The sequence below is a fragment of the Agelaius phoeniceus genome, chromosome 2, assembly GCF_051311805.1.
Source record: "Agelaius phoeniceus isolate bAgePho1 chromosome 2, bAgePho1.hap1, whole genome shotgun sequence".
In the NCBI taxonomy this organism is placed as follows: Eukaryota; Metazoa; Chordata; class Aves; order Passeriformes; family Icteridae; genus Agelaius; species Agelaius phoeniceus.
In genome coordinates, this window is record NC_135266.1 from 21,360,084 (window position 1) to 21,377,373 (window position 17,290).

At 35.6% G+C, this 17,290-nt stretch overlaps 1 protein-coding gene across 1 annotated transcript in view; it reads left to right on the top strand.

Annotated features, from left to right (window-relative positions):
* The window catches only part of ANOS1 (anosmin 1), a 131,047-nt gene that overhangs the window by 88,627 nt on the left and 25,130 nt on the right, over window positions 1-17,290 (top strand). Inside the window, exons 7-9 of the mRNA XM_054654768.2 lie at window positions 5,908-6,110; window positions 8,629-8,776; window positions 13,425-13,574. Coding sequence (XP_054510743.2) covers window positions 5,908-6,110; window positions 8,629-8,776; window positions 13,425-13,574 — 501 coding nt within the window. The remainder of the gene's footprint in view (window positions 1-5,907; window positions 6,111-8,628; window positions 8,777-13,424; window positions 13,575-17,290) is intronic.

Below are 17,290 nucleotides of genomic sequence, written 5' to 3' on the forward strand. Positions count from 1 at the left end.
TTTGAGGTCTGATCTACTGCACCTTTGGATGCTTTTATGCCATAAACATTTGAGGTGAAGGTTTATTAGCTGTTTTACACTGCCTCGTGTGTTCATCTAGGATGAACATTAATTTGTTGGCATTAATTTGTAAATAGTAAATAAAGTGACATGGCTGAGAATTACTGGAATATTCAAAGCTTAGGCAGAGCTCCTTTTTTAACTCTGTTTATTTATTTTTTATAAAGGAAACAAAGGGTTTCCATGTACTGGTCTGACATGACCCTTCACAAGTGAAGCTTTGTTTTGCCAAAATGTGACTACAAAATTACAAGAAACACAGGTTGGAATAGTCTGTGGTGGAGTGGCTGGAAAATTAAGTGAATATTGCACCTAGAGAGTGGATTCTTTCATATGACTGGGACTGTGCAGATGGACTTTTACATTGATACTGTCAACTAAAATTGATCAAAATTTTCTGCTATTTTGGCTGTGGTTTCCACTTCTTTTTTCAGGGTTTTTTAATTTTGTGTGCTTTCCTTTTATCTTTAATTGAGTGGCAACAATTTCCAATAACAGCAGTAAATAAAGGTAACTGAATACCTGACAGAACATTTTTGATCCATGAAGATACAAATATCCTTCTATTCATATTTAGACTGGCTCTTTCCAAGCTGTTTCCTTTCTTCTGGAAGCAGGAGAGAAGTGTTCCTAGAATCCATAAATTAGTCTCCTTGGATGAAAACTACCTGTGTTTTTCTTCCAGTAAGCAGGCACTGGATAGCTTAACCTAACTGGTCAGAAGCTGCTTGGCACTAGTAATACAATTTTTAATTTGTTGCATTTGGTTCAGAGTCCCTAGTCTTTTTTTTCCCTAGCTTTTTATAATTTTTGATGAGAATGAACTCTCAGTACCAGAGACTTCAGTTAACTCTGGGACTCAGTGTTAGGCATTTCTGTGTCATATATTACCTCACTGGTCTGTAGGTAGGTACTGTGCCTTTTCCAGAGACAAGAAGATCAACACAATGAGCCCAAACCATCTGACCCTTCCACCTCTGCTGAAGGTTTTTATCTTCACCATGAAGGCAATTGCCAGCATACACTGGATAGATTGTCAAGCAAAAGGAAGCAGACAACATTGTTTTCACAGCACATAAGTACCAGGCTGGATGTGATTTCATGCATACATTACTGAGTGTTAGAAAAACCAGAACAGACATCCACTCATGGCACTAAAATTCTTTCTGTTGCTCCTTTGAGACCAATGATTTTTTTATGCTGTTGCACAGCTGGTTTATGTGTGCCATTTCCATCGGGCAGAGCCAGTCCTCCTGCTTACACCCTGGAACTGTTTAATGGCTGGAAACTTGTCTGTAGAGCAGCTTCAGCAGACTTTTAGAGTTAGAAGGTCTCATGTTTGAAAGATAGCAGTGGGAGATCTATTTTAAGTCAAGAAAAATGCTCCAAAAAATGCTTTAAATTGCTATCACACTTGCTCTCACTTTTACAGCTCAGAATGAGAATTCTGATTCCAATGCCATTATTCCCCTCTCTGACACCTATTCCAAATCATTTACTGTTTTCACTCCAGTTGCCACATTGAAAGACAAAGTGGATGCACTGAAGCAGTGTATTCATGTGTTTAGCTTGTCCACACTGTTTTCTAAGGTTTTGCAAAGGTGTTTGAAAATGCTATTGATTTAAAGAATTTTGGAAAATATAAACTATTACTATGTTCACAAATATGAGATGTTAATTTTGAAATGGTGATGATGTGAGTGTTTTCTTTCTTTCCTTTATTTGCAGCAAGAGATCCTCCCTTTTGGGGACTGGAGACAGAATTTTGCTTGTGATGGCTGAGTAGCCAGCAAGACAGGAATTTAAGTCCTTTGGGTATACTCAAGCCAAACACAATCCAGACAAGTGGAGTACTTATCCCATGTGCTGGAACAGCAGCTTCAGCCTTGACCTAATGAAGCTATCATTTCTAGCAGTGAGAAGCGATTTACTTGTCAGGCTGCTGAGACCTGAATTTTTTAGGAGTTGAGGACAGCTGTCTGTGCCAAATTCTAGGATATATAGAATGGCTTGTAGTTTATTTGTATAAACTGCAAAGGAAAAGCTGCAACTAGCATCACTCTTTCTGCAAACCAAAGAATTTGATTTAACACTCAAGATAAATTCATGTATATAAACTACCAGTACTTTGCATTTGAAAAACTGGCAGCAGTTTTCATTCCAGTAATTTTACATCTGTGTACCTGAATTCTACATGTGGGCAGTCAGTCAAAGGGATCACAGGTATATGAAGACTAACAGTAGGATGGCTTTATAGTCAGCAGAAGGTCACTTTAGCTTTATAGTTAGGTTAACAAACACCTTATGTAGTCAGCTTTGTGATTCAGTACCAGTTATTAGACCTTGAAGTATTTTAGCACGAATTGTATAGTGCTTTTAATGTCTACAAGGACATAAGCATAACAGACCACCTTGTAGAAGCATGACTTTTCCATTCAATAATGCAGAAAAAACAACTAATCTGTTATGTGGTAACTGGCAGGCATGCATTGTAGAGGAACATGCTCATAAACATGTCACAGGTTTTTTTTTTCTGGGTTCTTGTTTTTTTGGGAGGCCTAAAGGGTGTTGGGGTTTTTTGAGTTCTTTGTTTAATGTGGGCTTTTTGGTTTGTTGGGTTTTTCTTCCTGTAAACAGAGATCACATTATTTTACCCTGCTGTTCCTTTTCACTTGTCTGCTTTGCTGGTGAAACTAAATTCTTTCAGATGAAGAAATAATTAATACTCTTGGGTTCTTAACTTACAAAATGATAATTGTGTCACTTGTAATAGTGATGAGTGTCACAGAAATATATCAAAGTAGATTAATAAATTACATAGTGGTATTGAAATACTTGATATGAAATGGATCCTAATCTGATATAAAATGCTCACTGAGCGTCTTAATATTTCAGGTAATACACCTCAAAGCCATTAAATATTTTACTGTTGCATCCATACAAAAAGACAGGATTTTTTTTTTCAGTTGATTAAATGCAAAACTGTAATAAGTTTGTTTATCTTTGATATTTTATATCTTTAGAGCTAATTATTTTCTTAATCTGTCTACTAGTTTTAATAAAGCTCTCACAGAAAATGAGTTACTTTCAGTGTCTCACCTTTTCATGTCTGTTAGCTGCACATCTCCTCCTTTCTGTCTTCTACCACCACCACTGTTCTTGTTCAAAGGCATTTTTATAGATGTCATTTGAGAGGCTTGCAAAAGAGTCTTTGAAGAAAGAGGGCACTCAGGAAAATATCTGCTATTGCTGTATTATATCACATACATATTCCTTCTAAGAGGACATTTTTTCTATCCTTAACTGTAATTACCCAATGATTTTTAATGCAATGTTTTTATTCTCACACAGCAAAGTAGAAACATTCATAGATTTTCTTTCAAATGTGGATCAGCATTTTGTCTGCTGCCTGGACTGTGTCTCGTGAGCACAGAAGAAATTCTACTGATAATGTTTTCAATAATCTGTGCAATTATAGAAAGTACAGATACACTGGTGGTGTAGAATTTAGAAGAAATTATCTATTGGTTTCAGTACACACATAGTTCTTTCTAACTGCTTTCTTTTGCTGGAATGGACATATAAACATTTGAAAAGAAAAAAACCCTAAATTTGGTCATTAGTTTTTAGACCTACAAAAAATTGGTGAAGAGAACTTCAAAATGTTTTTAATCATGTAATACACTTTGTCCCAAGGAGCTATTTCATTTTTTTAAATCTTTTTTGAAATTACTCTCTATCTCTTGTAGATGCAGAATGAGGACAAGCATGTTTTATAAGTTGAATTATTTTTGCTTATATCTGACCATTTGGGAAGATATATTCTCTGAAACACTTTTATTTTATCCCATATGTTTTGTATACATAATAGATGATGCATAGCACTTCTGGGAGATAACCTGAATAATTCACCTACAGTAATATGATCATGTTGCACTTCAGGTTATAAATGTTTTATAGCCCTAATATAATGTCATATAACATATAAAAGCCCCTAACATTTTAAATCAATTGAGATGAATGCTTAATAAATGTCTTATATATGTGAATCATGATTCTGTTTATATTTAGTTTACCTAAATTACATTTTATACTTACCTTTTAAATAACAGAAGTAAATGAAAAATTGTATGAGAGAATAGTACAAACTATTTGGCTAAATTTTTCTTTAATTCTGGAATGAATAGTTTATTGTACTTTAAGATGGAGTGGTTGTCAGCTTCACAGGTGAGGGAATAAGCGTAATAGCAGTGCTTCTCCAAAGCCAGAAAAAATACACACAACTGACTTGCTAGTGGATTAAAAAACCCAAGTGAGAAGTGAGGCATTATTACTATTTGGAAATTATGTTCAATTTCCAGAATTCTTAAGTATGCTTTGGAACTTTTATGGCCAAAAGTTAGATTGAATTATATGTGTGAGGAAAGAGGGACACCCATTACTGTTTAACTAAAATGGAATGTGTGAGGAAACAGGAGTATCCATTGTTATTGCAGCAAAAGTCCTGTTTAATAACAAGAATAAGTAATTTTTTCACATATGCTGATGTTTAAAAGGGAAATGCTGTCTATTAATTCTGAATGTGTCTTTTTTATAAAGTAAATGATACAATTTTTCAGTGAGACCATTTGTCATAGGGATTATCTGATGAATTAAGTATGTCTGGAATGTTTATTTAACAGCTCATTTACCAATTTAAAATAATGCAGGTAAACCATACAGTAAATGAATGAATGATATCCCCTCCTCACACCTCCAGTTTTATTTCTGGCAAATAAGTGATGGCTCATGTGGCTATATATTGATAACCTGTCTTAATTGCTATGAATTTCCTTTATTCTTCTGATACGCTTTTAATTTTTTTTAGTCTCACTGCTTACTTCTATGTAAATTTTGTTTTTGCAATTTCCTTGTATTTTGTCATCAATTTTTTGCTGACAGAGACATTTAAAAAAGGGTAGGAATTAAAAGGTAGGAATTGGTAAACAACAAATTGGTCTTTCAGAAGCATTGTTGCAAAATCTTCATTGATTCACATTACTTGGGACCAGGATATTATATAGTGAATCCACAAGGAGGTCTTAAATTTAATATTGGAAAAGATTCAATATTTAATCTTATTCAAACTCTGACTATTGTGTGTCCTTGACTCTAGAGTCAGCACAAAGACAACTCAAGGAATACTATCTCAGTTGATATTGACCAGGAATTGAACCAGAATAGTGAAATAAATCAAAGGGGTAGCTAATTGCTTTTTGACATTCTAAAAAAAAACCCCTATAGATTTCTACCACAGTGTAATATATCATTATGCTTTAATTACATTTAGTCCAAGGAAGTGTTTGTGTCCCATGGTGGTAGATATCAATATTAGAATTTTGAAGAAAGATTCAATGTGTCAAAGCATAATTTCATCATCTGAGAATTATCTAGCAATGAAAAAATATTCAGTGTTTCATCCATGCAGCTCTGTGGTGACTCTACAAGGCCACTTGTAGAACCTGAATGTTTTACACTCACTGAATATTTAAAGTGAGTGACAGAAAGAAAACTGATAATCTGGTACATTTTGATAAAAGCTTCATAATGTTTGTGAACTACTAAAACCACAGAATAATGACAAACTAGATGCTAACCAATAATTTTTATGTCAGTAGAGTTTGAATTTCTAGAATTTACAAGAAGCCATATCAGTTACAGGATGTCTTTGCCTGGATTTTCCTCAATGTATTTAGAGTATTTAATCCAGTTTATGAATGCCTCATAAAATCATGAGGGGAAGATAATCTTTACTTTAATGAAGATAATTTTTCCCTTAGAATATTTTCATTTTTTTCTAAATTCTAGATCCATCTGCTCCACCAGCTCCATCTAATATCAGGATTGCCAATATCAGTGCAAACAATGATGGGAGTGTAAATGCAATGATTACTTGGGATCTTCCAGAAGAGCCTGATATCCCAGTGCACCACTACAAAGTCTTCTGGAGCTGGACATACAGCAAATATGTAATTCCAGCAAAAAAAAAGAGAAGGAAGATTACTGATGGGGTAAGAAAGAAGTCAGTAACTGGGACAGAAGTATGGTTTATGTTTATGCAAAATAGAGTGTAAGTATAAAATATGTGATAAGTTCCAGTGATTTCAGCCACTGGTAAAGTAATGGTCCTAATTTTTAGTATCACGAAGCCCATAGAATATTTTGATCTCTTAATCCTTTTCTTACATTGAAGTCAGGGAGAGAAATAAACTTCTGCCTTAGAATACAGGTAAATACAATAAGATTTTTCAGGAAAGATGAATGAAAAGTTAAATGCTGTTAGCTGTCTAAATTTAGGCTTATTCAGTTAGTGCTTCTTAAAGTGTTTATTTTATTTGAAAGCCTGTCATTGTCTGTCACATTGTTCTTTCACTATGCAAGTAAAACTTGTGACACAGTCATAGAGTAATCGTTAAACAGTCAGTGTAGGTCTGAGGGAAAACCACACAAAACTCTTTAAATAAACTGCTGTACCAAAGATCTGGCAATATTTCCTTAGCAGCAAGTTCCTATGGGTTTCTTGAGTAATATGTTAAATATTGCTTTACTGGGAAACTTTTTGTTGTGATATCCTTAAGGATATTGCATATTATTTTAAAGCAATTAATAGAAATCGATAGCAATTACAGAAATCAGTTAGACATGACTTGATTCTCAGTGCTTTTGACAGTGACACTTTGGCCCCATGTCAATGTTAACACAGTGTTTTGGCTCTGGCTGCCCATTCCACTGTGATGAGTGACAGTCAGAGGGACACAATTCCCCCTCTGTCCCTCAGTCACCAAACCCTGACAGAAATAAAGGCAGTGAAGGCTGTGTGATGAAATCATGCAAGTCAATTTGCACAGAAAGGAAGGTTAGTTCTTTATTGTTGTTTAAAAAAATAATTGTGGCAGGATAGGAGTAGGGTTGGACTGTGCTCCATAGAAAAGTTTGTGTTCCTCAAGGAACCTTACATTGGGTAAAGACCTTCAGGAAAGAGGCTTCAGCTTAAAGATAACAGAGAGCTTTCTCTCTACAAGTACAGAGAGCTTCTCTCTCTCAGGACATCAGAAACCCCAGAGAATTTTAAAATTGAGCTGGGTCTTTAAGACCTTTCTGTAGAGTACTTCCTACATACAAATAATACTAAACTAGGTTCATGAGAACATTAGGGTAATTGGGATGGAGTTCTGACCTTGAGTATAGGGAAATACAAGGTGTATTTTATAGAAAAGGCAGGTTCTTACAATATGTCTCATATTACTCCTGACTTGTGCTTTTTCTTCTGCAGCATGTCATGAAACTGCACAGCACTGCCAGTGAGATTCAGGACATTCCAGATGATGTTGCTAATCAATGGTCATTTGAATATTGTAGCAACTCTTAGGCTAAAGAATGGCAAATACACAAACATTTAAAAAAGCAAAAAAAGGAAAGGTGGAAAATTCTTAATTGTTAAAGATCACTGAAGATTATTTTTGTCCAGTTCTTACCTTTAGATGTAGCCCAACCCAAATAATTTCTTACTGATTTCCATATGAGCTCACTCCAGGTAGACATTGAATTAGTTTGACTACAATATTGAGACTGTTAATCAAAAGTTATAATCAATATGTCAGCACTAAACAAGTAAAGATAATTAATACTAAATACTTTTTGGCAATCTCCTTTTATCATCCTAAATGTTAAATATAGGGTGGTTACCTTGGTACATGGTTATCTTTTTTACTCTATATGGACTGTCAAACTTGAAGGGCACAAGAAATTCTAACAAAAACATGGAGAAAAAATATCTTCAACCTGGCATATGGACTAGAAGGATATTTTTATAATTAAATCTAGTGAAATAAAATATAAGACTGAGAAGGCTGGACTCTTCTTTACAATATCATGTGCCTTGCCTTAATGAATGGGTTTTTGACTGGAGAATGATAAACCTGATCTGTTGTTTCCCCATTTTGTACACTTCCATGACATTGGAAATTGGTTTTTTTCTGTTCTATTTTCCATTCTACAGAAGAAAAAGTGTTCTTTCCAATAAGGGGGTATTTTTGGGTGATGCGTGTTTTTTAAATTTTTATTTTCAAGAGTATAAACAAATAGAATGAATTGAAAAATTTATTAAATGTTGGACTTTAGCTATCTTCAGACTGACTGTCTCTAGAAAAAAGTTTTCAATTGCTTTACTAACACAGAAATTGTGGAATTAAGTGCTTAAATTCCTTTTGCTAAAATGATTTTGGCATAAGAGAAAAACCTTGTTTTATAGAAGAAAGCCCCATTGGTTTTGCCTAAACAATAGGTTTGGAATTGCCAAGAAACTGCCAAAATTATGCAAACATCAAGTAGGTTAGTATTTTTAAAATGACACAGAAAAACAGAGTCCAATTAAAGAAATCTTTTGCAGAAAGGAAATTTTGCTCTGAAATTTATATATGAGTTTTCTAACTTCAGAAAGGTAGTGTGCCTAAGATAACAAGCCTGCTTTTAATAAAGGCATGTGTTTCAGCAATATTATAATTGCTTTGTATATTTATTCTATTATAGGCCCAAAATTATGTGGTCCTGGAGGGGCTCCAACCCAACAGCAACTACAATGTGGAGCTGCAGGCAGTGACACGTTGGGGTCAGATACGCCTAAAAAGTGCTAAGGTGTCTCTCCATTTTAGCACAACTCAGGACATCAGGAATAATAGTGAGTAATCAAACACCTGAATGCTTTCTCTCTCCTTTATCTGGAATTTGAATGTTTTATATAATGATATCTTAAAAAAAAAATAAATTCTTTAAGTAGGCTGTTCCACAGCACAGTGATCATCTCCTGGTCAAGTTGAGTAACCTTTTCTTGTTAAATTTCTTATTTAAAAATTGGTGACAATTTTTGCCTAATTCTTTGACTTAGACTCTACTCACCTAAAATAAACAGTTGCAAAGAAAATGGAAGCCTTTGCATAACTGTTGTGTTAATATTTTTTAGATTCAATACAGCTATAGATACTGACTGTGTTTTGAAATGGATGGAATAAAACCATTTTTGTGTGTCTTAACTGGACACTATTAACCTGCAATGTTTTCCAAAATCCTGTCTATTTTTAGTAGCCCTTTAAGTCAGATTCTTGGAACACAAAAGCTTGTGTCTACTATGAGTTGATATATAAAACACTGGCTCTTCTTTTAGGGAATCTGAAACATTCCATGTCTGTCAACCATGCTTTCTCAAAATATTGCACACATGGGACCCACATTCAAATTAAAATCTCAAGGTGTTCAGATGATAGGTCTTTAGAACCTCACATCCTAAGTAATGTAATTGCAAACTGTATCTGAATCTGGCAGAGCACCATGATTCTTAGCCTTGTTCAAATGCTATTTATACAATTACAGTACAATACTGAGTTACTGCCCCAATTGCTGATTAACTAATACAGCAGAGTTCTGAAAATAAGATGTTAAAGAATATGATTTTAATTATTCTGCCCTGACTCCATTTCATTTTGTATTCATTTACATTTTTTCTTTAAAGTACACTCACAGTTTAAACTTGTAGCCATTTTCATAAGAGATCTGTAATTACTTTCAACCTCACTAATCAACTGCTGTTGTTGCCATATTCTGTTTGGGCTTACATAAAATATTGTAATGTGATTGTTAGCTATCACAGACCTTCTTGTCTGTGGTTGGTATTAATGGACCAAGAAGAAAAAATAAGCTGAAGCATCCCTCTTTTTCCTATATTGAACTAATCTTTACTACTCTTTTGGGTCATCTTGAGAGACAGCAGAAGGTCCAGTTTTCATCTCTTCCATGCACTGAGTCTGTACTTCAAATCCATACCAGAATATCAGCTTGAATCTCCACTGTCTGTTCGTTTGCAGGACTGTGCATGGTATCAAAATAGTGCAGTTATCACATTAAGTTCTCCATCTTTTCCTATATGCACACAGGAGATGTAATAGAGGGAAAAATAGCTGTGGGAACTGGCTGTTTAATTGCATACAGTGAGCCATTGAGATCTGCTAGGAGTGTGTCATTGGTGTTTGAGAGATTTCAAATTTTGCTGTTTATTTTTCTAAGAATTATTTGTGGGTTTTGCTGCTTTTTTTTTTTCTTCTCCACCCCAAAATTCAATAGATAAAGAAGCAAAATTTTTTTTACACACTGTCCCCCTACCCAATTTCCTGCTCATTTTAATAATGTTTCTGTGAAGTTTGGCTCTTGGTGCTAACTTTAAGGTTTTTAGTTTTCAGTGCAGTCATTTTGACTGTCATATCACCACGACATCCCAGCTTTAAATAAGAACTCAACTCACAGCTGAGTTTATGTTAAATCAAAGAATCCTGATCGTGGGGTTTTATCTGTCTGAGGTTGGTCTGTGCCCTGCTAAGTGGGAGAAAATTCTAGATGCTATTGGATACAAGTAGCCAAAGAGAAAATGGGCAAACTTTTTAAGTTCTTTGTCTCATTTTATTATTAGTATAGCTTTATAAGTGTTTCCATCTTGGGGGCAGAGATAATTAATCAACTGACCTTTGTCACGCGTTATTGGTACTCCTGACATTAGGTCAGACCATCATAATCTTTAAACATGATAGTAATAAAGACTTTCCATATAACAAAAGCCTTCTAAACTGAAGGTGAGTAACTGAGATACGAGCATGTCATTTTTGCATGTCATTTCATATTTACTGTGAGAAATCCTTTCACTGGTAGGTCTGTATTAGCTCTCTGTGGCCTCACTAATGTTCTGACTCTCTTGGTCTATATCTCCTCTGGGTTTGTGTTGGGAGAAAATCTTTGTTTCAGTTTTCCTTCTTCAAGCCATTGTGTTTTCAGAATCTGATACAGGTCACATCTGAGTTAATGCTTATAAATTCCCCACCAAATGGAGTTCATTTGGTGGGGAATCATCACATGCTATACCTCATATGTGACTCCACTGCTTCATCATTTTCTGTCCACTGCAGTGGAACCTCGTTCATTTCATTGTCACAACTAGATTTAAATTCCTTCCACGATTTTGCTTGGATACCCTGCCCTCTCCATGGTTGTTTTGCTTCAGAAAACAGACCATCAGTATTTTTGTGAAGATCTGCTACCTACTTATGTCTAATCAGTACAGACTTTCTAATGCCTTCTGCTTTATTTTGCTTTTTGTACTAAAAGGTTCATTAATTGTTGTATTGTATTTTAAACTAGAGTAAAACTACATTGGGAACAATATCTTTTTGATCTTGTTTACTTCAAGAATTTTGACTGTTCAAATTATGAACATCCATTTATTTAATGAGCAGTATTTTCTATTTAACTGCAAATCAGTGCTTGTTGTACCAAGTAAAACACATATTTGTTTGAGTATTTCAGTAATAAATTTATAGAAAATATTTGAACATCCCTTCTCTTAAAGCCATGAGGTAAAGGAGTCAAGATTCTTTGAACCTAAACCACTGATATCACTCACTTTAATTGATAGAGCACTCTATCAATGAGAGATGTATTTAGGACTTTTTGGACATTTTTTTAAATGGCTAGATGATATTTTACATAGAAAAGCAAGTAAAAACTTCTCCTGGAGGAGATGCAAGTTCATCTTCTATATCTCACTCAGGTTAGTTAGGTACATAGCCAGTCCTGCTTGATGTAATTTTGAGAATACTCAGAAGCAGATGGAGACATATGAAAAAGAAACAAAAAAAATTGCCTGAAATATTATCTAGGACATGACATCTTTGGCTTGTCTTTATTTTGGGACTTCCATGGACTTTGGGAAATAATTCCAGAAGCAACATGACAATTTTGCTGAAGTCCCACTGTCAGATACTCAGCTCTGTGTGGAATTAAGCTCTGGTTTTTAGGTGTCAGGTCCTATTGTCAGAATAGAGATAGCCTGTACCCCTCTGAAGTAATTTAGTCCTACACACTTCTGTGAGCTTTGACCTCAGCCCTCTGGCATTCCATTTCCCCACACTCAGAAAGGCATTGCCTCACTATATTTGTGTGCTTCACTTCAGGGAAATGTACAAGATTCTTGCTTGATCTTTATATAGAAATATTATAAATTGGTGTCCTGGTTTTTTGTTGAAGTGGAGCAGACAGAGGATAGCAAAGGAGAGATTTAATAAAACTAAACTAATTTAAATTGAGGAATACCTAATAGATTTTAATTTGTACTTCTCTCTATAACTTTTTCATTTTCATTTGGGTAGTAGTAACTTTATGGTTACCTTAAGAAAGAATTCAGTTAAGTTTGGTAGTTTAATTTAAAACAAACAAAGAAAACAAACAATCTTATCAGATTCAGCAAAGGGCTGAGAAAGTAAAACTTGGCCATAAAGCAAGTCAGTGTTAACTGAAGCTGCATATAAGGCAAAATGTTCAAGTTTATATATTACTCCTGGCAATTATTGAAACCTGAATCTTTCCCTCTTTCTCTCAAGTTTGTAGTTAATAATTTGCCACTTCCTTATTATTGGACTCTTTAGTTTAATTTAGGTGTAATATTGAATTAAATACAGCTTTTTTTGTTGGTTATAATCTGATCCTTCTAATTAGATCAGATACATTTGCAAGTGTGCAATGAAAAGTGCAGTTTGAATGAACATTTCTTTCTTTTCAACTGAAAATATCTGTAAGTACTGTCAACCCTGCTAAATGATGATAAATTTATACCAAACAAAACGCTTGATGAAGGACATCCAATTGCAATTGCTTGTTGGAAGCAAGGCACATAGCACCAAGGGAATTGCTGACAGAAAATTCTGCTCTTGCAATGTTTTCCTAAGCCTTCACCATTCACTGTTGGGAACAGGAAAGTGGGCAAGACAGATCTTTAATCTGACCACAATGTTCATATATAGCATACCAGAGGGCTATATTTACTTTGATGTAGTAACCACATGTGGCACTCTGTGTGTTACGTTCAGTGCTGTCCTTGGATTTTGTGCATGTTCAAACACTGCATGAATATAAAGACTGTGAAGTATTGGGGAGAACTACTGGTAGATACTGTGACTGTTTAAAAAATCATTGTGTTAACATTTCCTGTTCTTTGGGATATAAATACAGTCCATTTCCTCATTACTCTTCAGAAAATTTACAGACATTTCCCTATGAAAACATATTTATTTTTTTGGTTACTTTCTAAATTTGACTGAATTTCAAATGAGCGATTTTTCAACCATTATGGACAGTTAATTCTTTATATTTATTTCATTTAGGTAAGAAATGGAAATAAGATCATTTGGAATAAAGATACTATTATTTTCTCAATTACACCAAATTTAGTACAGCCATTATACAGCCCTGTAGTTAACTAAATAGTTTCCTGATTGTTCTGTGTATTGCAGAGGAACGGACACCTGCTGGGAAACCACAGAAAGGACTGGTAGATCCTTACCCAGCCTTTCAAAGAAGGAAAACCACTCGTTTTCTTAAAATTGGAACTCCCTTCTATCAGGACAATCAACTTCAGGTCAAAGTTTACTGGAAGAAGACAGGTTTGTCAAATTTTGCTTTACTATTTTCTCCTAAGGAGGACTCTTCCCGTCCATCTCAGAGTTGTAGAACATTATCACAATATTATAAGTAATTAATAGTTGAATCCTACACCCATCCTTTCATCCCTTCATCTTCACATTGGAGGGAAACATTGCCTCTCCTCTTTGTGCTATGTCTGTGTATATGTCTTACAGGAGGAAATGACATGGGTCAGCTATCCAAAAATTATAGTCAGTCATGCTGGGACACTGAATCTTCACAGAGCTGAGACAAATTTTATTTTGGTAGGAATTACCTTTGTAAAGTTTTAAATTGCAGAATTTGACATTACCCACAAAAGTTCTGAGGAACATATGAATGTTTAGCTTTATGCCAAACTTTATCAGTCACCTTGATTTAGAACAGAATGGATAGTTGGTCACAGCTAGAAAACATTTTGAAGTTGGTTTTCTTCTAGGCTGCATCCTTCTGGTTTTCAGAAAAGTCTTAACAACAATTTTATGGTTTAGTTCTCCAGTCAGTCAAAAGGAAAATGACACAAATTTATAGTGTCTATTCATATTCAGAAATCAAAAAAGGGATTTTCCTTTCTTGTCGTCTAAGAGCATATAGGCTGCTCCAGTTCAGCCATAAAGGCTCATATGCTGTTATTTCAAAATGTGCTCACACTGTTCATTTTTTAACTTGGATCAATCTACATGTGTAGCAATACCACTAAATTAAATCCATTCAGTTCTTGTGCTTGAAATCAAGGGCTACAAAGTGGATAGTCATGTTGTCATCTTGAATTTTTCAAAGAATTTCAGAAATATTTAAGTGCTTTTGGGTTTAGATGTGTGTGGCAGCACCCTGAAAGAGGACAGGCTTTATAAATGTTCAATTATGCTATGTAACACAGGAGTATGTCACACTGGATATTGTGGATTGTGAGAGGTGTCCTTTGCTTCTTATCCTTTGCCTGCCTTTTTAAATGGTGACCTTCCAGGTCCTGCTGTGCCAATTACTTTCAAATCCATCCTTATTCCTCCCTAAAACCTGCAAGCTTTGTTTCAGCTGAGTACGTGCACATTTTGCATATTTGTCCCTGTCTTGGCTATGCTAGTTTTTTTTTTTCTTCCTCTCCCCATTTTATTTCATTTTTGGGTTGCTTCATGGAAAGCTGGAACAATTTAAAGTTTAAATAAAAGTTGAGTCAATTTTAATCAGGAATGTTCAGTTTACAAAAAAAATGTGGTTTTTGTTACCCAAAGTGAGATTTATATATTCTGAGCTTTGTCAGGACTGATCACCTTGAACTTTAGCCTCTGCAAGTGAGATGTCAACTCATTGTCCAAGCTTCTTTTATTGCTAGAAAAGAAAAGCAGGTGACTTCTGTAGCACTTCATCCCCCACAGCAGCAGAATTGCTCTCTGGAGATGCCTCTCTTCTTCACTGAGAACAGAGGGGAGCCTAGACAGCTCATTTGTAGAAAGCTTAGAGATGCCTCATGTCTCTCTGTGAGCTGAGGTTCTATTCTTGGCAGTCTGTGCTGAAAAAAATGAGGGGCAGGATTCAAAGATGAGGAGACAATGATGTCTCCCAGAGGCATCAGACAGGGTTGTGCAACTCACAGTCTGCAGATTCAGCCCAGTGGAACAATCAATCCTGCTGCAGCTGTTTTCCTGCCAGCCTGCTGCCAGAAGAAAGAGCATGTGTCCTGTGACCAGAATGCCAGCACCCCTACTGACATTCACCTTGTGGATAGTTTGCCAAAGTTAGTTATACTTAATGGAGAGAAAATCCTGGGCAGAACAGCAATAATCTTGTTCCAACACAGATATCTTGAACTAGGTGGCCACAATTTATAATGGTATTATAGTTATTGAACTTGGAGGCATTGCACCATAGAAACCTAAATGTTTCCATCTAAATCTGGAGCAGAATCTTACTGTCTGCTATATACCTGGAGGTAATATTTGTATTAAAGGCTATAAATGTCTATAAAAAGAAATAATGCAGTCAGCATCCTTATAGTGACTCAAAGTTTGGAAATAAGGGAATTTCAAAGTGGTGTAATTTCCAGAATTGGAGAATGTCATAGACAGCTATGTCACAGACCTGTCAAAAATGGCATGGATTTTCATGCTGTTGCCCTGTGCCAGGGGTGTACTAGCTGAGTTACTGAGTTGCTGAGTGTATGGTGACTCATCTTGTGTGGAGCTGTGTGCATCCAGTGGCAAAAGGGGACACCCAGAAACCCATTTTGGCCCTGGGCAGGGGGCAAATTCTGTGAGGTGCACTGGGGTACATGCCCCAGCCCTGCAGTGGAAGATGCCTTCCTTTTTCCTGCAGAATAAGCAGCGATAGCAAAGGTGTGTGAAGAGAGGCAGAATATGGCAGTTCATCACTCTTACCTTCCTTTTTGTCTTTTTAAAAAAGAAAATATCAGTATTCTTAGTGACAGCACAGGCAGTAACTCAGCAGGAACATTGCCTTGTGTGGAACTGAAATATAGGAGCCAGCAGCTTTTATAAGCTCTTGCAAGGGTTTGGAGATTATGCAGTGCATGGATGAGGTACTGTAAATTTGCTAGTAACAATTTACTGCAGAGCAGGTCTGTGTGGCTGTGCAAGGAACACAGCAGGAAAATCACATTGTCTTCATGAAAAACATTAGTTACTGAGACAGCTGTGCTGGGAACTGAACCCATGCATCTTTCACCTTTATGAACTGCACTAGATTGTGTTTAGGGAGTTGTAGGAGGTAGTAGAGTGCAGCAACCATAATAGGAAATACTGAGAGAGACCTTACCTGAGCCTGCTCAGTGGCATGGCATCTATTTTTATTGCAGGTAAGCAATTAGAGTTCAAATAGCTCCTGACAAAAAAATTGATGTGTTTGTCTCCTACATAGTGGGTGAACATTTAAGTCTCTGTTGTTTGCACTGATGTTATCATTTTTGTGTAGTTTGCTATTAAAAATCAAAACCTTTTTTGGTGGAGAAACACAACCATTCTATAGTCCTAAATTAGAATGTATAACTTTAAAACAGAAAAATTAAGACGCCAGCAGGAAACATGTGAAATAAGTAGGTTGATAAGCATAAGATTTGCCATGATAAAAAAATAATTAAAGAAATAAATGTCTCAAGATTAAACACGTTGGGCATTTGTAAATTGATCAAATTTCAATTGGTTGTAGTAGTCTTTGCTTTGTCTTGTATAGTTTTCAAGTATTTTTGGACTTTCTGTGTTAGACTTCATAACATGAACAGGAGATGGCTGCAGAGATGATGAAATAAAAAAATGTTATTTAGATTTTGGATGGGGTTTTTATTAATATGAAGATTTAAACCAGTCTATTATCCCAGAATTACAGAATGGCTGGGTTTTGAAGAGACCTCTGGAGATGATCTAGTCCAACCTCTCTGCTAAAGTCCGTTCACTTGGAGTAGATTGCACAGGATCACATCCAGGCAGGTTTCAAGTATCTCCAGAGAAAGAGACTCCACAACCCTTTTGGGCATCCTGTTACACTGTTTTGTCACCATCACTTAGATGAACTTAGATTTACTCTGTTTCAATTTTTGCACATTGTCCCTTGTCCTGCCACTGGGCACAGCTGAAAAGACTGTGGCCCCATCTTCTTGATACCCATCCTTAAGACAATTGTAAGCATTGATAAGATTCCTTCTCAGTCTCCCTTCTCTAGGCTGAATGGGCCCAGCTACCTCAGC